Below are 23487 nucleotides of genomic sequence, written 5' to 3' on the forward strand. Positions count from 1 at the left end.
CATATTCAGGGATCTCTCCCTCAGGTTGGGGACCCCGGAGGTAGACCTCTTCTCCTCTCCCCAGAACGCTTAGGTAAACAGGTTCTTCACCAGGTTTCCTTGTCAGGGAGCGGAGGGGACCAATGCACTTTGGAGCAGGTGGCCCACTGGTCTCCTGTATGCCTTTTCCCCACTTTCCATCATTCCAGCGGTCATTTGAAAGATGTTGGAGGAACGGGCGGAGCTGATTCTTCTGGCCCCCCATTGGCCCAGGAGACCCTGGTTTGCAGACCTGGTGAACCTGTCAATAGCCACTCCCTGGAGGATCCCAGACCACAAGATCTCCCTTCATCAGGGAGCCCTGCTCCACCCGGATCCCCAGTGGTTCAAGCTGACTGTGTGGCGATTGAGCGGCAACTGTTAAGAGAGGTTAATCTTCCAGAAAGGGTCATCCTTACTATTCAGACGCTTCGTAAACCATCTACGACATGCATCTACAATGCCACCTGGAGGGTTTTTTGTCATTGGTGTCAAAAAGAGGGTCTCACTCCAACATTAGCTGAGGTATCCGAGGTCCTCAGTTTCCTTCAAGACAGCCTAGAGAAGGGTCTTGCACCTAACACCTTACGCCATCAGGTAGCGGTTCTTTCCTCAGTCCTCTCCTGGGACTCATTTCCTTGTCTCACCATCCTTCAGTATGGATATTTCTAAAAGTAGCTTCCAACCTCCGCCCTCCTGTTGTACACAGGTTTCCATCCTGGGACCTTCACAAGGTACTCCAGGCTCTAACAGCAGAATCTCCCTTCGAACCCCTCAGAAAGGTGTCCCTTCAATTCATAACCCTGAAGGTGATTTTCTTAGTAGCTATCACATCAGCTAGAAAGGTGTCGGAGTTGGCTGCTCTCTCAATAAGGCAGGGCCTCTGCACCTTTCACGACAACAGAATTGTTTTCCATCTAGACCCTACCTTCGTACCTAAGATTAATACCATGTTCCACAGATCCCAGGACATAGTGTTACCTGATTTCTGTCCCTTTCCGCACCACAACCTAGAGCACAAGTGGCACACCCTAGACGTTAGAGGCACTTAGAATTTACCTCAAACCCACTTTAACGTTTAGAAAGACAGAGGCCATGTTTGTGTCCTTTTCCCCTTCCCACTGGGGAAACAAGGCCTCACTTCCCACCTTAAGTAGGTGGATCGAGGCGTGTATCGCATATGCGTACAAAGCCAGAGCCCTGCTGGTGCCCCAGGGCCTAACAGCACACTCTATTAGAAGTGCTGCTACTTCAGCTGCCTGAGCCGAGGCACCCCTAGAAGAGATTTGCAGAGCGGCTACATGGACATCCCCGTCTCCGTTCATCAGATACTACCGCCTGGACGCCTATGCCTCAACGAGTGCAGCATTCGGCAAACAGGTGCTTCAGCGAGTGGTTCCAACTTCGGAGTGATTAACCGGACGAGGACCCTCCCGAGGACATGCAGGCTTTCGTATGTCCCATCCTGGGCTCTCGCAGCAGCATGGAGGAGAATGGGCCTTGGTAAATTTACCTGAGAATGCCCTTTCTATCTATGCTGCTAGAGAGCCCAGCCCCTCCCTTGTTTCGTCTGGACTATGGTAAGATATGTTATTGTTCAAGATTCTGTTTGGCTTTCAGAGACACTCACTAAAGTCTGTCAAGTACCTTCCCCAAAGCTGGGGACACTCCCACAGGCTGCTCCTTTTTATACAAGACAGACTCAGCTTGATGATGTCATCAGGAGGACTCTAACCCATCCTGGGCTCTCTAGCAGCATAGATAGAAAGGGCGTTCTCAGGTAAATTTACCAATGCCTATTTTGCAGTAACCTTCCTCCAGGCGTGGGGTGGGAATGGAGATTTTACAGTATCGTCCCCTGCCACGCCCACCAAGTTGCACCCACCAAGTCACACCACGCCCACCAAGACATGCCCACAGAAACGGTAGTAAATTTTTTTGAATCCCACCACTGATACAGTCTAAGTCTCATTGGCATACATATATACATACGTACGTACATACATACATACATTTTTGTAGTCTGGGGTTGAAATGAGGGGTCCTTGGTGATTTCCGAGCTTGGTTTAGGGAGCCCTATATGTGCTCTGTATTTTTGTAATCTATAGAACTATTGCCAGAATTATCATATATTGTTCATCATATTTATATTTAAATGAAATAATAACTTCTCCATTTGTTAATCATTATATTTTGTGGAGAAATGAAACTGTTAATACCGAACAAGCTAGAAATATGTTATCAAGTATGTTTATTTTGTCCTGATGGATAAAATTACTAGGATTTATAATCCTAGTAAGTTAATAATTTCTAAGCTATATTAAAAGTAATTGTTCTATATAGTAAATTTTGAAGGTGTGATTAAATCCTTGCTTTCAGAATTAAATAAAGAAGGATTTTCAGCCTGAGGTGTTTTTTGTTTTTTTTTACTATAATATGCTTGTAGAATTAGCCACTGGTGAGATTTCTTGTGGAAAACTGACTTCCATTATAATATGAAATTAATAAACATGGTTTTAATTTGTGCAATGTAATTGTAGTCTGTTGTGTCTATACTTTGTATTGACAATTCTGGAAATAGACAAAAGCAAATGTCTAAAGAGAGTAACCCAGATGAGACATTTTTATATGAGGAACTGTAACAAGATTACAGTGGTCAACAATAATGCATTGTGAAGAGAGTAAATTAAACTTGTAGGTTTGGTGAGCTTGAGAACAAGTCCAAGCATGTGACTTTATAAATAACAATTTCACAACGAATATAGGCTTGGTAAGCAGCCCATAAATCTGGGCAAACAGCCTACTGAGCATTTTAATGCCAGCTCTGCCATCTCTATTCTTTGAACTGACTACTGATGAGAAAATTAAGGAAAGCTGGAATTAAGCAGGATTCTGTTGACAAAAACAATTTATACTCCTCTTCATGAATTTAACATGTGTCACTTGTCTTTTCTATCAGGGAGCATGGGATCATTAGATTAAATCAAGAGTTGAAAGGATTTTTGATATACAGGAAAAAGAAATACAGCACAGGTGGAATGCAACAGGTGGCATATCTCTTATAACATATATAATAATGCAAGCTTTGTCATAAGAGCTATTCTGTGACTTAATGTTTTCCAAGTCTTCTGTTCCAAGCCAAAGGAGAAAATGTAGAGGAGAACACAATCTGGATATGTAAAGAGGTTATGCTCTTTCCTACTCCCTCCCTCTCCTCCAAGTATAATCTGCAGGTAGGTAGAACAGATCTGGAGGAAAATATTTGTATATATTCTTTTCTGGCTTCCCTAGAAGCTTTGCAGACCCACCTTTTCCTTCTTCAGTAAGTATTCTGTTGTTCTTCAACAGTACAGAGGTAAGAATTTACTTAAACAGTGGTAGAGCTGGTAATGATAGGTTGTTTTTTTCTGTAGGATTAATAAGGGCTTCTGTCCAGCACTGTTTCATTTGTAAAGTTAAGTATATTTTCTTCCAAGTCAGCTGCTTACCTTCTAGTGCTTATTTCTTCTGTTCTGAAAAAAATCAGGGCAACTGTAATACGAGATTCATGCTGAGTAGGAGTCAGAGATATGCCTTAGAACAACAGGCCATATTAAAGGACTGAAAGTCAGCTCTTTGTAAACATCGGGCTGTGGTTTCTCTTGAAAGGATCTGTGAGAAGTTGCTGCTATGTTTTTGTTTTAATAAAACCAGTCAACTTCATCTGTTAGTCTAATTTTTAAGATTAATATTTGAAGCATATTGTGGGTTGGTAGTTTCTGAGCTACATTTTCCTATAAATTTATTTCAGAGGGAGAGGGAGAATTAGCTAGGATTTGAATGCATCTTTATTAAAAAGGGATTGGAAGAATTATATGGAACTTTCATAACTTCCTTTTGAATGGAGACCAAATACAACACATTATTGAAAAGTACATTGCAGGCCAAACTAAAGGAGATCAGAAAGTGTTTTTCAGTGATATATGAGCTGAGACTCCTAGGCTGATTGCAGGATTGTAAAGGAAACTGCACAACATTAAACATGGGGAGATTTTGCTAGAAGTAAACAGTGAATGGTTTCCCAGCTAAAAAATAGTAATACTGAATAACACATCTCTGTGGCAAAATGGGCAATCATCTACAAATACTTTCTTCGGTTAACTGAAGTCTTCTTGTGCTTTTCCTTTATTTAATAGTACAAATGGGTGGAATTTTTGGATCCTGCACTTTAGTGTTTGCATGAACTTAGTGAGATGGGGAGTGCCTAAATTGGATGGATGGATGGATATGTGTATCTACCACTTAGAATATTCAGAATCAATCTGCTGCTTTATATCCCATCCCTGCATCTATTACCAATTTTGAAGAAAGCTACTGTGGGTCTGTGAATTGGTGGTGTATGTTGTAGGTATTTTCATTAAGACTCATTCATGTTAATGATGTAATTTCTCATGAAATTAACCTTCAAAGAATAATGATGGCTGCTTTCTTAACATTTTAGTGGGCGTGCATGCTATTCCAATCACAAACAATCATGAACATCATAAATCCCAAAATCTGTAAATTGGGTTAAAAACAATACAATAAAACTAAATCGGTAATACTACACAACCTACACCCAACACTGCAAATCTTTGTTTATTTGCTTAGGAGAGCAAAGTTGGATTTCTTCAAAATTTTGGGGAGCAGAGTGTTTTAAAGGGGAGTGCTCCGATCAGGTGCTTTTTAGGTCCTGTCACAGGACATTGCTTAATGGATGGGATTCAGAACTTCTTCTGATCTTATAGTAATGGCAGAAACAAAGGGAGAAAAATAGTCCCACAAATAACATTACAGGTAACCCTTGACTTGCCACAGCAGTTAGGACCAGAATTTCTGCCACTGAGCAATGAGATCATAAAGCTTGACTGCATCACATAGTAACAACAATGCCTATAGTCCTGGTTTTTGTTAACCAAATCCCATGATCACCTTCCTTCCAGCTTCCCACAACCAAAGTCAGTGGGGAAGTGGGCAAGAAATGGCAAGCTCCATGCCAGTTGGCAGGCAAGTTGAGTCAAGGTTGTGAAGAGGGAGAGAGAGAGAGAGAGAGCACAAAAGGGTGCATTAGAGGGGGGAGGGGCATGGGCATACATGAGTGGGCAATGTGGCATGAGCACAAAGGGGCTAGAGGAGGGTATGCAGGGAGAAAAGAATTATTCCTGGAACTTGTAATCTTCCATGAAGCTGCTTCAGAAAGTCAATGGGGAAGCCGTCAGGGAACTTTGCAAATGGCAATCACATGATTGTAGGGCTGCAACTAATCATAAGTGCAAATTGGTTACCAATCACATGGGTGTGGGACTGCTGGGATGGCCAGAATTCCAAGGATCAGTTATAACTACTGTTCTTTTAGCACCTTATTAACTTTCAACCTTCAACTGAAGGTTGAGGTCTACCGTGTTTCTCATATAATAAGGCTGGGTCTTTTTTTTTTTTTTTTGAGCCCTGAAAAAATGGCTAGGCCGTCTTTTTTGGGGTGACTTAATTCCCCCCCTTGCATCTTTGGGTGGGCGGGCGGCGACGGCTTGGATGTTGACCTCGGTGTTGGTGGGGCACTTCGTATCGGGGTCAACGCAGGCAGCACCATATCTAGGGGTGCAACAAAAGTACTTCCTAATGGCAAGCCCCCCCCCTCACCATTCCCCCCCGTTTTGCATGTTTTAATATAGGCCTTAATTTGGGGGGAGGGGCTTAATTTCATTTCATGCCTATAAAACATGCCAGGACTTCCTCTTGGGGGAGGCCGTATTGTTGGAGAAACAGGGTATCTGTAATTGATATGTCAAAAATCAGAGACTTTCCACTACCAGATGGAATAAAAACCACAATGCTTGTCCCCAATACTTGATAAATGTGTTTTAATGAGCTTTCTAATAACTACAGAACAGCAGCAATTGAGAAGACTGCCTTCAGTGGTCCTTTAGATGGCATTCCCTGAGGGAAGGGTCGTGGAGGAAGCCCATTCTTCCAGATTTTGTCGGATAGACAGATGATATTTGGAGTAGGTAGTTCTGCAGGTACTGAATAGTAAAAATGCTATTCAGAAATTTATACTCTATTTCTATGTCTTAAATTCTTCCATTTTGAGGAATTCAAAATAAAGCAGCTAGTAACAGGCAGTATAATATTCCACAGTTTTTTTTTAAAAAAAGCAACTTTATGCATTTGTTATCTTCATATTTTGCTAATACATTTGGTGCTATAGTGCCACTACATTAAAAAAAAAAAAAGAAAACTTCAAGTGAACATTAATATTGCCCTTGTTGTAATTAATATTCTTCATGATATTGATAGCATTACAATTTTTGCTATATTTATTATGTCTAATTCTGAATGTTGTGGGCATTAACAGACAAATGCATAAAAGTTTGTCATTAAAACATAAATGCCTTACATAATGCAAAGAAGTTGAACACAAGTGAAATATTTGACTTAATATATATTTATATTTAATATAATTATTACTTAAATCTGTCCTTTATAATTATAAGATACATTTATTTTAGATACCTATCTAAATATTTAAATATTTCAATGCGTCCTCTCTGGTTTAATTTTGTGTAATGAAAAAGCCCTTTTATTGAAATTAACATTGTTCTAGGAGCACAAACAAGTCAGGAAATACCAGTTGGTCACCTTTAAGATTGAAACCAAATTTGACAATCTGTCAAATATTCTAAATGCTACCCTAAATGTCCCTACTATGAATTTGTATATGTTCCAGCAGGATTCCGTTTGACTTGAAATTCAGACCTCACAAGTATTTCTGAATTTCAAAAGCAATTTCTAAATTCTGTGACTTGTTTTTCATAACACATCAGCAAAAACTCTTGGACACTCTGCATTAATTCTGCCTGTGGCTGCAATGATTTGAAGCAGATTTTTTTTCAGGACTATATTCATTGCTTATTTTTTAACTGCTCATAAATTTTCATATTGTTTCATTTATGGGGTATTTAACACGTTGCTCTATTTTGCTTTAGTCACATTGATCAGACAACAACATGGCAGGATCCAAGGAAGACTCTCCTTTCCCAAATGAATGTCCCAGCTCCTACAAGCCCTCCAGTGCAGCAGAATATAATGAATTCAGCAACTGGTAAGGAGAAATCAACCAAAATTTCTAGAGAATTACAAGAAGTTTAACATTTAGTATATAAAGTATTTGCTGATCGTTTGTCATTATTGCTGAGATTTATTACTAAAAATGGATGTTACACAGATTGTCTTCCATATAAACATTTATCAAAGAGTTACTTCCTATGAGAAATAAAACACAAATCGATGGGTAGAAAGTGTTATGCCAGTGAAGGAAGGAAGCTTGATTCTTTTGAAACATTCTAATTTTTAAACAGTACATGAGGATTTGTGCAAAATGCCGTAAGTATATGCAAGTCTTCATTATCCTCTTCCTAGGCTTTGCCTTATCATGTTGAAAACTTTCTCAGTTTTATTCCTTTTATATCTTGGTGCATTTATTTCTTATTATTTTGTTTGCTATGACTTCATAGTGGTTTTTGTTGGCATTAGTTTTGTCATATATAAATAAATATTTTGCAAACATCACTATTTTTTTAATTCCATGTTTCCAAGTGATATTTAAGCAATATAGAATATATTTTTATAGCAAAGGAATGTCAAACATATACATGTAAGTTCTGAAGATCATGCTATAGCTGTGGAAGGCAACTTAGTGATCTTGAGAAGAAGTGTAGCTGTCTTAAGTGGTTGCCTACAGGTGTTACATTACTGTAAGCATTATAATTTTACTTGGGATGTAAAGTACCACACAGTCCTGAGACCTCTGAGTGGACCAGGCTTTGAATTGGTGGAAAGCAGACTGGAGTGTACAGGGGGAAGTGTGTTGCTTCTCCCCTGTTGGATTTTGCCATCCAACTCTTTGTTCTAAGCTTGTCTGTCTTGTTATTCCCACCATCTTTTCAACATTTATCAATTTTCTGCCTTCAAAATAATATTCAAAGTTGCTTAGAGGTATATAATACATAAAGAAAATGAACGATAAAAGTGCAGAACATTTGAAATAAAAAATAAAGCATATACTCTTCAAAATAACAAACTAAATAGAGTATTGCAGAAAAACGAACACTGATTTTTTTGGCAACCTGTGAAGGAAAAAAATTTTTTGCATGAAGATGGGTCCCGGATTTATAAAATGGCACTTTTTACAGATTCTGCTACAGATACATTAATAATCCGTACAAGTAGTCCTAGAATTACGACCACAATTGGAACTGCAACTTCCATCGCTAAATTATGTGGTCATTAAGTGAGTTGTGCCCAATTTTATGTCCTGTATTGCCAGACAGACAGACTGACTAAGCTGAAATGGGTTATTTCTGTCCCTGCTAGGATTATGACTCAACAGACATTGGAATAGGCAGTCAGAAAACTTGGCTGGAAATTATAATTTTCCCCAATAACAATGTAATAATATGTAATATCTGTCTGCTACAAGTTTTTGTATAATGAGTGATCTGAAATAATTGTCTTTCCTTGAGAGAAAAGTCCTGGATTATTAATCTGTAGCTTCTCCATTCATTTTAGTAGATGAAATCCAGGCTCTTGGTCTGAATTATAACTAAATGGGTCTTAATAATCCTCATCTCAGTCCGTATCTTGTCCATTTGAAATAAAAATGTAGGCTTTATTAAAATATTTGTATGAGCAAATTCTTTTCTGACTAAGAAAACAGGTGTTTTATTCTAAATGGTTAAAGTTTATTCCATCTGCTGGTTCTCCTTCCTAGAAGATAAGAAAAGATGATAGCATAAAAACTTGCAAATGTTGTTCTACTATTACTTGTTCTATCAGCATGTTAAAAAACTTTTATTTGAGAACATTGGTTGATTATATGAGAGAGAAAGAGCTCATTTACTGTTACAGAAAAATATTTTTATGGAAATCTCCAGGGATTTTTAGCAGAATAAGTGTGTGTTTTTCTTTAAAACCATGATTTGGAAAGTGGTAAAAGTTTCACAGTAGTAATTTTTGAATCTGTCTGTGCAATAAGACATGTTGCTGATTTGAAAGGACATTCCTTGCTGAGGAGTAATAAAGATTTGTAATTAGTCATACTTCCTAAGCTTGATGAAAAATGATAATTATGGGTATCTAAGAATGTGGAGAGAACACTGCAAATTATTCTTGTGGCAAATGTAGTCTTAGCAACACACTGTTTCATCTTGGCCCAAGATGTAACAGTGAGACATGATTTAATGGCATTGTATGAAGTTCAAAATTGTTTTGTGAAAATGGTATTTAGTATGACAACATACTAATCATAAGCAGAATTAATGGTTGAAAATAGACAATTCTTCAGTGGTTTTATTTTATTTACAGTATATAGACACTCATCTCAAGTACATAACTGGGCAGCTCACAACATTAAATGATGTATCAGTTTTTTGCAAGCCTAACCTGGCATTAGATGCTACTGATATATTTTAAATCATTTACAGAATCTGTTCTAAAACATGAAAGCAAATAATAACAATATTTGCTCTTTGAACCTCACCTCATTTTTATGGAATTGCTTTATGGTATTAAAAAAAATTAGCCCACTTTATATAGATGGTGATAAATACAGTGATAGATACAGGCACAGATATAGACTTCCTACAATTAGGAAACAAGTTTTCAATTTAACAGTTGAAAAAGTTTGAGGATAGTATAAGAAATAAGAGTTAAAAATAATTGCCACAGTTGTATTGGATGAAATTATGGTGGTTTAGCAATTTTGTTTATTCTCAAGCTACAGAGTATTATGACAGTTGGAGTAATAGATCTAGGAGAACTCTTGTCTTATCAATTTATATATCTATATATATATCTATATATATATATTTGTTTTCTTAAGTTTTCGCAGGTATTTATATGTATGGTATTCAGCTTTGTTCGGGTATTTTCCCACGTCATTATAGTTGTGCTTTTAAAGTTGTGGCAACGTTTCGGCAGAATATCATCTGCCATCATCAGGCTTCTGTATTGTGTTCGTCTGGGACAACTATAATGACGTGGGAAAATACCCGAACAAAGCTGAATACCATACATGTAAGTACCCGCGAAAGCTTTAAAAAAAAACCACACACACACACACACATATATTTCATTAAACAAGTGACATGAGCAAAGATTTTAGCAGCATAACTTTATTCTCAGTGTTTTGAATTTTTCAAAAACCCCATATTGCAACTAAACTTTCGTATTTTTCTACACTCTTCATAGCTTCTGTCTTGGTTGACCTTTCCAGCTTAAATGTTCATTCTCTCTGTTCTTGAAATAACATTGAAAGTTTCTTAGCTCATCATTTTCATTTTCTACATAATTTCCATCAATTTTCATAATTAATGTGTGTTTTCCATTGAAGCTAAGTGGAGCATGTGTTATGTTTCAATATGGACCATTAGCAATGCTCATTAAAACAGGACATTGCTGTTCCCAGCTAATAAACAAGTTTCTCCCTGATTAATGGTTTATATAGTTCTTTTATCCTCTAATTTAACTGTGGTCTTATCAAACCTGTGAAAACTACATGATTGCTTTTTCCATTCTGTAGAACAGGGACAGTTGCCCTCCAGTTGTCTAGGTTCATGGTTAAAGATAAAAAATGGTCTGAGATTTCTGCAATGATGGTTCAAAGAATCTGAAAACCATCAGAAGACCCTTTTGCTTTTTATATAAAGAAAAAAAAGATTATTTCTCAGAAACTATCCAATGGTTTGCCAGCCCAAAATTAGCATAAGTATGGCTAAGGGCTCCATGATGACCTGTATCATATTACAATATATATATATATATATATATATATATATATATATATATATATATATATATATATATATATATATATATATATATACAGCCTCTTTGCTGAGTTCCTGCAGGATATTGTTTTTACACAGAACTCCCACTGTTTAACATAAAAACAATTGTATAATATAAGGAATAATGTACAAAACATGGAAAATTAAATAGATAAATAGGAACAGAAACGTGCCTAAAATAGTTCTGAAATGTCCTGGAATATGAATGTTTGGCTAATTCTGAAAAAGATGCCAAGACAAAAATGAAAATAGGAATACCACACCCCAATATTATGAAGCCAGGCAGTAGAGCCTGGAGTTGTAACTATCCCTTCCTTTTCATTTTCTCAATAGGAAGAATTTAGAATAATCCAAAGATGGGGTAAATTTTAGGGCATTTAAAATCCCCCCCCTCTAGATATTTGAAACAAATGTTTTATTGCAACACAGCTATAGTATTCTTCCTTTCCCTTAAACCAGGGGTGTCCAACCTTGGCAACTTGAAGACTTGTGGACTTCAACTCCCAGAATCTCAGCCAGCAAAGCTGGCTGAGGATTCTGGGAGTTGAAGTCCACAAGTCTTCAAGTTGCCAAGGTTGGACACCCCTGCCTTAAACCCTCAGAGCCACGCGATATGTTGAAACAATTAGTTTCATGTGTGCTGGGTTTTATGTAAATTAACTGAGGTTTGTTTCTTTTTTAAGTTTAGCTACTTTTTTTCAGCAGGCATAGCACAGCCTACTATGAATTGCTTCCTTCTGTGTTACAGGCCCGCTCCCTGAAGGATGGGAACAAGCCATGACCCAGGATGGAGAAATTTACTACATAAACCATAAGAACAAGACTACATCTTGGCTAGATCCAAGACTTGACCCACGTTTTGGTAAAAGTTCCTGGCACTTAAAATTCTTCCCTCCACCCGTCCACCCACCCTTTCCTTCCACTTAGATAAAAACTAGTAGCTGTATCCAGAGACTTGGCTATTGAATTTAAATTAATTGAGAAATTCACCCCCTCCCATCTTGATGTCTTGTGCCTTTGCCCACTCCTACTAACAGCATGTAACCTTTCTCTCCCTTGAGGGCAAGGTGAAACTTTCCATATACTCTCTTTTTTCATTCATGCTCATCGTATTTCGATTTTATGTTACCTCTCCCATCTCTTTTTTAGATTTGAATTTTTCCACTACTATTATATTTGTTATTTTTATTGTATAAAAATAGAGATGATTATTTATATTGCCAGTTGTTTCAAAGATAATTCAGTTTTCTTATTGAACATGATGGCTTAGGTGTTAATAAAAATGGAGGCTTACCCGGTGTGCATAGGGTAAAATCAACTTTAAAAAGTCTAGTTCATGATAGTTTTTAAGCCTGTTGGGTTACTTAACAAGAAGCTGATCTGACTCTGAATATTAACTTAACCTTCAAATCTTTCTTTAGATTTATGTGTTGTGGGGCATTGTTTTAGGTTTCTGTTCCATTGTATATAAGGCATTGTCTGGCAGTATAAATTCTTGTTAGTATAATTGTTTTACTACAATAAAGCAATGGCAGTTATTTGTTGTTTAAGCTATTATTATCAGTCTTGTACTCTGACCTAAGAAGTTCCCCACAACTGCAGAGTAGATTTTTTTTTTAAAAAAAGTACACATAACATCTTTGTTCAAAATTTACAACTTCCAATTCTGTATAATTTTCTTTTCATGATAAATTCATGCATAAGCAAGTCGAGCAAGCCCCATTAGAACTAATAATGTCACAGCGTTATTTTTTTTTAACTGCTCCATCGAGAACCAAATAATTTTGGGGAGAGCTAAAATACTAGTGATTAATGTAGTATTTATCACTTTGTATTTGATCCTTTCAGATGAATTTCCTCGATTTAAAGATTACTGGAAAAAGTTAGGTTTTGATTTTGTTTCAGTTTAAAACAATCACTAATGCGGAGGTAGCAAAATTATGCAAAAGCTTCAGTTTTCCCCAGTGAAGGATGAGTAATTTGCAATGTTTCTTGTGTCCAGTGCAATCCTATATATGTGAATTTATATGTTAATCCTGCAGTGATTAATTAGACTTCCTAAACTGTGTCTTAAAATTGCAGTGAACCTTGTTTGGAATTTAAGCAGTCAAAAGTGCTATGCAGCTAATACAGGAAAAAGTAAAGAAATTGCAATAAAATATTAGCGTATGCCTCTTTCTTTAATAAGAACACTTTCATGCAGATCTGCAGCACAGCTGAAGTTTCGAGAGCAAAGGAAGAAAAAGAATTTTTTCCTTCCCATTAAAATCTTCCCATTCTTTATTATGTAATAAAAAAAGAAGATCAAAAAGACTTGTAATTCTCAAACCTAACAGACAAATGGCTAATTATCATTATAACTTTTAATTACTACTATTATTATTTCAGTCAAGATGCTATAATAAGACTTACATTTCCAATTTTTTTATATAACAGCTCAGTCAGCTGGCCTGAATTGACTGATAGCGAAGAACTATGAATCTCTCATCAGTACTAGTCCTATACTTTATTAACGTATAAGTACCTGACTCTAAATGGCAGAGGCAGGGCAGCTTCCAGAGAGCTGCAGAAGAAAGGTGTCTTTTTTTTCTTTCTTATTTCAGAAATATTTCATAAGATATGAGGGGAAGAAAGAACTGAAAATCTCTTATCATACATAATTCATTTCTGTTACCAGTTCTAAATCCTATGAAAAGTCAGCAGTTATAAGCTACTCCACATGCAGAGTGTTTTCCATTTTCTTTAAAATTATCACTCACAACATTTTGTCACATTTCCAAACATTCAGGTGCACAGAAATACTGTGAATATTTCTTCCTTCCAGTCCTTGCATTGTACATATTGCTGGGTTTGCAGGTGCATGGGTGATGCTGTAGTTCAGTTGTCACAATGGGTCTATAACTGCTTGATAATACTGAAGGCTGCTTAACAGGATGGAATAAGAATGACCAACCACAAGTTACTTATTAGTTCTATACCTCTGGCTTATGTCATTTGAAAGTATTGTTCTGCAAATTTGGAGGACTCATGTAGCCTGGCTGAATAATTGAAATTACAGTAAACTGGAGGAGCTTAATGTTAAGCTGCTTGATAATAGCTTCAATAATTATCTTAACTTTCTACAAATTGGACAAAACAATATTTAAAATGCTAAATAAATCAAGGATGATATTGTTACCTGTTCACAACAGTGTGAAGTCACAATTGCCAGATTTTTTAAACTTGTGTTGGCCTTCATACACAACACATTCTTCCCAAGAACCTAAGGTGTCATAATCTGGGTTCCCAGCAGGGAGGGGCTGTTTTCCAGAGAGCAAAGAAGCAGCGGAGCTTGCAATGTTTCTTCAGCAGAAAGAAGGTTAAAATGGCTCCTCTGTGGCTATGCTCAGAATACATCAGTAGTTATGCCAATGGTTGCTTTAGTCTGGCAAGATTCTGTCTATAGGTGAAGAGCAATAAAGGAAGCCACTCTTAAATGTTGTTTTGGGGTCCTAGTAAGCTGTGCAAACCTTGCTCCCATATGGTGACAGCATTTAATTGGTGGGACTTGGAGTGTACTCATTCTGCAGATGGTACATTTAGACAGAGTTATGTTAGTATCTAAAGAAAAAAGATATGGATAATCCTGTAGCTACAATTATACTAAAATGTGGCTTAATCTGTTTCTCATAAATGTATGCAGTTAGCATACCTAATATTACTATATGATTTTTAAAGGCAAATTAGAAGTGTGATTAAGATTTTGCCTAAAGCAAGACTGCCTGATACTGAATATATTAGCCTTTGTCTTTTTCCTATTTGTCCCTGGCAACCTAGGTTGGTGGTGGATACTTTCAGGTTTTCATTGCAACCATAAGATTGCTTCTCAAATGTAATTGTGTTGAATACATACTCTTAATTTCCAGTGACTGATGTGTACCTTGAGTGAAAGGTGATGTCTCTTTCAAGTCAGTTCTTGATTCTACTTCTATGACTACACTGATACGTCTAATTTATTTATTTATTAATCATATTTGTATAACCTCCCATCTCACAAAAAGAACTCTGGACAGTGTGAACAATCAAACACAACAATATAAAATATAAAAATCAACCTTAAAATATAAATATTGTAAAAATGAATTTACAGAATTTGGGCAAAGATGATAAAAATAGCTACTTTAGCAATGAGTCCTCTGAACATGTCTTCTTCGGTCTGTGTAATTGGCTTGATAGCAGTGGTGGGATTCAAAAAATGTTACTACCAGTTCTGTGGGCGTGGCTTGGTGGGCGTGGCTTGGTGGGCATGGCAGGGGAAAGATACTGCAAAATCCCATTCGCTCCCTACCTGACTAACCTGCTTTCCAGCTCCGTTCTCCTATGCAGGGCAACAAAAAAAGACCCAGCCAGTCAGCTGGGACTTGGAAGGCAGAGAATAGATGGGGGCGGGGCCAGTCAGAGGTGGTATTTGCTGGTTCGCAAACTACTCAAAATTTCTGCTACTAGTTCTCCAGAACTGGTCAGAACCTGCTGAATACCACCTCTGCTCAATAACATATAGAAGTGCTTTCCTCCAGGATGTTTATGCTTCCCATCACTGGGATTTCTTGGTTGTCTTCCATCCATGTATTAATCTGGCCCCACACTATAGATGTAGATAAAATTATCCAGGCACTGTCATCTGCTTGGACTTTTCAATGGTACATATCACATAAAACTTTTGTATGTAGTGTTTGCTTTCAGGTTAGTTTTAATTTTTAATGACTGCCTAGACTAATCCCTGCCATTTTCCTTGCAAAATTTCAGAAGTGGTTTGCAGGTCGAGGGCGTTAAAAGTGTTATTATTAATAATATTTTTTTTATTTTAAAAATGAGGCCTTGAAGTATTTTCTGAAAATGCAGACAAAACCCTGTCAATAATTGAAAAAAGAATTCCAATTAAGCAATATTATAAAATGGAACAAAGGCCACTTTGAGCTTAAAGCTATGCAGTTGATACCCCCAAAACACTGGGGTAGATGCCATAAAAATCATCTTTAGGAGAACATTTCATTGAAGGGTATCAAGCTTGTTAAGCCTCCCAAAGGGTCTGGAATCAGAGGAGGTGGACTCACGTGGGATAGTTTTTCGATCAAGCTCATGTTGGCTGGTGAATTCTCAGAGTTGAAGTCCATATATCTTCAAGCTGTTGAGATTGAGAAAAACTGGTATAGGAGGTGGTCCTTCTGATACATGCCATGATGATTTTTAGTCTTGACTTCAGCCTGTTTTACTATGGGAAGTATAGACTATATTTGGACAGAATCAGGGAAGGGTACTTCTCCAGGGAAAGAGTGGGTGAACTGCCAAGTATCACATTTGAGTTGTTTGTTGATGATTTGTCAAAAAACTTCCTTTTTTTTGGCTCTTTTTTCCTCAGGCAATTATTCCTTTCTTTCATCTTTTCTTCTTCACACACTACTTGTAAGACTTAACTAAAAATTATCTGCAAATAAAGGTGAAACAAAGGCCAGACACTAAAAATACATCCTTTAGGAACTAGGGTAGTACTCAGTGGCATTACCTTATGTGGAGAGGCATAATTACTTGGCTTAAGCATTCCATTGTTTCCTAAGATTCTTAAATGACAACATCCGTTAAAATAAGATCTTCAGACTCTAAAAAAGAAATGCATATTACTGTTTTATTTTTGAAATTGCATAGTTTCCCTTTTTGGGCCCACTGTCTACGCTTTGTCAGGACAAATTTGACTAAATGCCAGAAGTTTCTTGTATTATTATTTTGTGGTTCAGCCTTTAATTTGTTCAGGGAGGAAGGGAAGGAAGTAAGGATTAATTGATTGATTGATTGATTATTTAGCTAAGGAGAGCAAGAAAAGAACAAAACCAAACACAAGGGCTTCCCTGAACACTGATGGCAAGTGTGAGACAGGCTGCTTTTGAACAGAGAAAGGAGGCTTCCTTGAAAATGAGCATTTTGCTTATGATAAATGTATTGCAGATTTCTGTACCAAGGAAATTGTTCCCCTTACAATTTCAGTTATATGAATGCTTCCTCCAGCTTAAGGACCAGTAAAAAAAAAAAAAGTCAAAATTATTTGCTTGTATTCTACTTTTTCCCTTGGTGAACTTGTACAGAAAAGGCATCATGAGATATTGCAGTGGAAGGATTAATTATTAGAAATTATTTTCTCACATACCCCCTCCCCATCCAGAAGAAGATAAAAGAGAAATTTGGGATTTAGCAATTTAGAAATTGCTGGACTTGTTGATAGCAATAGCACTTAGGCTTATATACCACTTCACAGTGCTTTACAACCCTCTCTAAGTGGTTTACAGAGTCAGCCTATTGCCCCCAACAATCTCATTACCCACCTTGGAAAGATGGCAGAGTCAACCTTAAGCTAGTTAGGATCGAACTCTTGGCTGTGAGTAGTGAGTTAGTTAGCCTGCAATACTGCTTTCTAACCACTGTGCCACCTTGGCTCTTGATGTTGCTTGAACATGAAGATAGTGCTTTGGAGAGAAGTTAGAAGATCTCTAAATAAATTAAACAGGAAGGGTTGCTTCATCAAAAGCACTATTTGTTTGATTGCCCTGTATATCTTGCTTTCTTGCCTCCTTCTTAAAAAGTGGTTGCTTACAATTCTGTTTTGAAAGTAGAAGTTTATTTATGAAAACTTTAAAATCTGTTCGATGGGAATTAATATTTATTTATTTATTATTATTTATAATTATTATAATAATAATTTACATTTAGTGGTTTACATCTACTAACTTGCTAAAAATAATCCCAGGTGTGAACCCTTGGGTTAAGAACTAAGGAAGAAGTTAACCATCAGAGTAAACAGAATTATAGGACCTACAGGTGAAACTCGAAAAATTAGAATATCATGCAAAAGTTCATTTATTTCAGTAATGCAACTTAAAAGGTGAAACTAATATATGAGATAGACTCATTACATGCAAAGCAAAATAGTTCAAGCCATGATTTGTCATAATTGTGATTATTATGGCTTACAGCTCATGAAAACCCCAAATCCACAATCTCAGAAAATTAGAATATTACATACAATCAATAAAACAAGGATTGTACATAGAATAATATCGGACCTCTGAAAAGTATAAGTATGCATATGTACTCAGTACTTGGTTTGGGCCCCTTTTGCAGCAGATACTGCCTCAATGCGGCATGGCATGGAAGCTATCAGCCTGTGGCACTGCTGAGGTGTTATGGAAGACCAGGATGCTTCAATAGCGGCCCTCAGCTCTTCTGCATTGTTCAGTCTCATGTCTCTCATCCTTCTCTTGGCAATGCCCCATAGATTCTCTATGGGGTTCAGATCAGGCGAGTTTGCTGGCCAATCAAGCACAGTAATCCCACGGTCATTGAACCAGGTTTTGGTGCTTTTGGAAGAGTGGGCAGGTGCCAAGTCCTGCTGGAAAATGAAGTCAGCATCCCCATAAAGCTCGTCTGTGGAAGGAAGCATAAAGTACTCCAAAATTTCCTGGTAGATGGCTGTGTTGACCCTGGATTTAATGAAGCACAGTGGACCAACACCAGCAGATGACATGGCTCCCCAAATCAACAGGCTGTGGAAACTTCACACTGGACTTCAAGCATCTTGCAGTGTGTGCCTCTCCATTCTTCCTTCAGACTCTGGGTCCTTGGTTTCCAAATGAGATGCTCTCATCAGAAAAGAGGACTTTGGACCACTGAGCAACAGACCAGTTCTGTTTTTCTTTAGCCCAGGTAAGACGCTTCTGATGTTGTTTGTTGTTCAGGAGCAGCTTGACAAGAGGAATACGACATTTGAAGCCCATGTCCAGGATCCGTCTGTATGTGGTGGCTCTTGATGCACTGACTCCAGCCTCAGTCCACTCCTTGTGAAAGTCCTCAACACTTTTGAATGGCCTTTTCCTGACAATCCTCTCCAGGCTGCGATCATCCCTGCTACTTGTGCACCTTTTTCTTCCACACTTTTCCCTTCCACATAACTTTCTATTAATGTGCTTTGATACAGCACTTTGGGAACATCCAACTTCTTTTGTAATTACCTTTTGAGGCTTTCCCTCCTTATGGAGGGTGTCAATGATGGTTTTCTGCACAACTGTCAGGTCAGCAATCTTTCCCATGATTGTGATTCCTACTGAACCAGACTGAGAAACCATTTAAAGGCTCAGGAACCCTTTGCAGGTGTTATGGCTTAATTAGCTGATTAGAGTGGGACACTTTGAGCCTTGAATATTGAACCTTTTCACAATATTCTAATTTTCTAAGATTGTGGATTTGGGGTTTTCATGAGCTGTAAGCCATAATCATCACAATTATGACAAATCACAGCTTGAACTATCTTGCTTTGCATGTAATGAGTCTATCTCATATATTAGGTTCACCTTTTAAGTTGCATTACTGAAATAAATGAACTTTTGCACGATATTCTAATTTTTTGAGTTTCACCTGTATAATGCAGAAACTGCCTGTTGCAACACAAGATTCAGAATGTAATCAAAATAAGCAGCTATAATAGATATCCTATTGTTCAGGCACTCTGGAAATCAAATGCATTGAGTTTTGGTCATCACAGAATATTTTATTCCTCGCCAGTTAATGAAGAAAAGACACATCTGTTTTTCCTTACATTAGTTTTGCAGAACTCAAATATTGGTAATGAAATGCAGCATCTTGCTTGCATTTTCCATTCAGTTCAGCTTTTATGGGAAGATTTCCCATTGACCCACTGTGGCTCTTGACAGGCAGATAGAGAACTTCAAGCAAGTTTTTTGTCCAGAGTTTTCCATATAGCATAGCACTAATAGAGAGGTGAGGGCATAGCTCTGGAGGATGGAGGAAGTGGGAGTAGCAGAAGTAGAAGGAAATGCAGGAGGAGGAGGTAAGCAGGTGTTAGCAAGCAAGGTAAGTATATGTTTTGGTGCGTAAAATATGCAGGAGTATGCACACAAGTTCTCACTTGTACATCCCTTTTCCTGAAGAAGTAAACTGGCGTCCAGGTAGCCTTTGGGAGCAAAACAAAAATATATATCTATTGCTATTTTAGTACTTGACAAAGTAATCCTGCTGACACTGTCTTCATAGAGACAGTGATCAGGGTATTAGTCCAGGTTGACTTTTTTCAAAATGTTATCCAAACAAAATCAAAATAGGAGAAATCAAACCAAACAGAATCATAGTAGGAGAAACAGCAAGGATAATGCTTTTGGTAATGTGTATAAAGGGCCATATTCTCATGTAAATAAGTGTCTGGGTTTGATTGGGAGCCACCCAGATTTCAATCTAAGATGGGCTATATACATTTTTAAAATAAATCAAATAAATAAACAACCACCATATTTTCAAAGCTACATTTAAGATTTGTAGAACTTTTCTAAAACTTTGATAGTTTTGAGAAGAGAGGATGAACTATTCCTCTTACTAAATGAGCTCATTTCTCTCTAGGGATGCAGAGAAGATTCTTTCCCATCATGACCATTGACTCACAATCTTCTCAGCATCTCTATAGACGGGAGAAGGAGTAGATGGAGTTCTGTCCTTTTTGTATTGGACAAATGCAAAATGACATGAGCTCCCCTTGCTTGTTATTTTCTCTAAATTAAGGCTCAGAGAACTGGAACTAGATCTCTCTCTCTTTTTCAGTCAGTAGTTATTCAGTTGCATACTTTGCTGTGACATCTGAATCACAAAACAAATATACATTTCTCTTCTATACCAAGAATTGAATGCATAATTAGAAGTGTATTTTCCTCTATTCTTTTATTTAAAAATATATTCCTGAAAAGGTTTATGATCATATTTTAAGAATACTGAGAATTTTTAAAAATAAGTTACTTACACTGTATAACTTGATTGAACCATTTTATTATATATATATATACACATACATACATACATACATACATACATACATACATACACACACATACACACACACACACACACACACACACACATTCTGTGCAGGTTAGTAACACTAATAAGATATGTTAGGGTTTGTTAGTTTTCAAGTAATATAAATAGTGAGTTCTTGGCTTTAATGGTATAGAGATTCTGAAATCATGAGCATGTTTAATAAAATCTCAGGATCTGAAGAAAAATTGACCCCTACCAGGAAGGGTTTCACTGGTGATAACCAACATATTAAATTGCATCCGGAAGCAGCCAATGCTGCTCACAGAACATTGGTATAACATGGGCCACTCTAGGGCCCCCAAGAACTGCCTACAACATCACCATATTGTGCACTAAGTGTAGTTTCCAAATACTCTTCCCAGAGTATCCCTGTGTAGAGTGCATTGTGAGATGATCAGGGCTTGAATGACTAAACGCAGGGACTCCCAATCCAAGAAAGGATGCAACTGGTGTACAACATAGAGTTGTGCAAAGGTTCTTCTAGCCAGAACTGACAACTGCTCTTTGAGCAGAAGTCATGAATCCCAGGAGAACCCCAAGTTGCGCACCAGATCTATCTGAGGTAGTGCAACCCCATCCAGAATTAGAGATGCAAAACTCCTGGATCTCAAAGCTCCATGTACCCAAAGCCACTTGGTCTTGCCAGAGTTTAGTCAAAGACTGTTGTGCCCCATCCCGACCCTCATAGCCTCCAGCCACTGCAAGAAGGCAAAGACAACATCCCTTGGGTCACCATAAAGAGTTCGGTACCATCCACTTCACCCTATGGTGATATATGACTTCACCCAGTGGCTTCATGTAGAAGCTAAAGAAGAATGGAGAGGAGAGTACCAATACTGAGCACTGTGGCACACCACAAGGACCCCAAATGGATTGGATCTCTCACTCCCTATCAGCAACACTTGGGACCAGCCTTGAAGAAAAGAGCCAGACCAATGCAAAACTGCACTGCCCAACCTCAAACAGTGAGACTAAAAAGATACCATGGTCAGTGGTATCGAAGGCTGCTGAAAGGTTGAGTAAGGATGTTGGTACCACCCCCATCCCGCTCTTACCAGAGATCATAAGCAAATGGAACCAACTGTTTCTGCCCTATAACCAGGCCTGAATCCTGACTGGAAAAGCTCCAGATAATGCATTTCATCCAGTGTCCTTTTCAAGCACCACCACCACCTTCCTTAAAAAGGGAAAGTTGCAAACTGGACAAAAACTGTCCAGGCAGATGGGGGTCAAGAGATGTTTTTTTTTTAGAAGGGGGCAAACCAAAGCCAGAAATGTCCCTTCCTGCAGTGAGGAATTAATTACTTCCTAAGCCACCTGGTGGTCATCTGGAAGCTGTCACCAACCAGGAGGGATAAAGATCTAACTGACAGATGGTTGGACTGACAGCATCAGGGACCCTGCCCACTTCATCGAGTCCAGCATGATCGAACTGCTCCCAGGTGACTAGGTAAGACCTTTCCCCAGACATTTCACATGGACACGTGTTCCAACTGGGAACAAATCTGAGTGATTTTATCCATCAGGTATGGAACAAAACCCTCTGTGCAACCATGAAGATGATTATCTGAAACCTAACTCCCCATCCCAGGACGCACCAAGCAATCCTGAACAGAGCCACCAGGTGACACTCTGCGGACGCAATAAGGGGCAGAGAAATAATAATGTTTCTCCGTAGAAATGCTACGAGCATCCATAGAATGGGAAGTGCTCTAGTCTCGCGTTACACAGGCTGAGCTGTAATTAAGGGAACGCCCTCCTCCTCCACGTGGCATCTCCTTGCGTTCCCCTCCCAGTTCAGCTCAGCCTTCGATCGAACAGGCAGCTAATTATATTCCTTGGCGTTTCAGGATTCCTTGTTGCTCATTATAGCGTGTTTTCAGGTTGGATCTAATTTTTCTCATTAATCCTTGTTCCTTGTGCTATCTGGGTTATCTAGCGAGTATTCTCGCTCTCAGGGGAAACTAGGGGAGTTGGAGCTTTGCCCCCCCTCCTTTCTCTGCCGCTCCGAGGCTGCGTTTCTGTAAACCAGCCGTTTTTTTCCTTTCTGGGTGCTTATCTTTCTGATCGTTCGTCTCCCCCAACGCTATCGGAGGAAGCGTCGCTTCTTCCCCGGCCCTTCTGACTTCTTTCCTACTTTTAAGGGCTGGTGTGTCTCTGGGCTGCTGGTGCCATTGCGGGCGGCCATTTTAGGCGCGCCTCGTGATCGGCGCCATTTTGAATAAGCATAAAGTTGCGTGGTGGTTTTTTCAGAGCCTTCAGCGTGATTACTAGGCCGCGTGGGCTCTGTATTGCAGGGAATACCGTGGCTCCGGGCCCAGTTATTCCCCTTTGCTTGTCCTTTCTCTACCTCGATTAGTGCTGCTGTGTTATTGCCGCAACTAACCCAGAGACCCTGGCAGAAACCTTCCAAGTTCGCTGGGAGGCTGCCCTTGAGGCCTTGTTTTTTTCCTCACTAAGATTTACTGGTGCAGTGATTTTTTTTCCTGTGTGTGTGTGCGTAAAGAGGACTAAAAAAAGTTTTTTTCCTTTCTCTGTGTATTGGCCTCAGCGTTGTATTTGGCTTCCTTGTACATTTTCTAGTTATTTAGTTTTACAGTAAGTTTTCGTTTTCCTGTTTACTACCTGGGGTCCGCCCCATATATTTTTTTTTTCAAAAAAATAAAAAAAATAAACTAAAATAAATAATAATAATAGT

At 38.2% G+C, this 23487-nt stretch overlaps 1 protein-coding gene across 8 annotated transcripts in view; it reads left to right on the forward strand.

Moving 5' to 3' along the window:
* YAP1 (Yes1 associated transcriptional regulator) overlaps positions 1-23487 on the forward strand; it is a 94434-nt gene that overhangs the window by 44225 nt on the left and 26722 nt on the right. For 4 of the 8 annotated variants that reach the window (XM_087966189.1, XM_087966188.1, XM_087966190.1 and 1 more), the window contains exons 3-4: positions 7023-7138; positions 11632-11745. In XM_087966189.1, coding sequence (XP_087822315.1) covers positions 7023-7138; positions 11632-11745 — 230 coding nt within the window. The remainder of the gene's footprint in view (positions 1-7022; positions 7139-11631; positions 11746-23487) is intronic. The other 4 variants (XM_087966194.1, XM_087966195.1, XM_087966196.1 and 1 more) reach the window with 1 other exon arrangement.

The sequence above is a fragment of the Notechis scutatus genome, chromosome 5 (genome assembly GCF_049901735.1).
Source record: "Notechis scutatus isolate UNSWTSFEM ecotype Mainland chromosome 5, rNotScu1.2, whole genome shotgun sequence".
In the NCBI taxonomy this organism is placed as follows: domain Eukaryota; kingdom Metazoa; phylum Chordata; class Lepidosauria; order Squamata; family Elapidae; genus Notechis; species Notechis scutatus.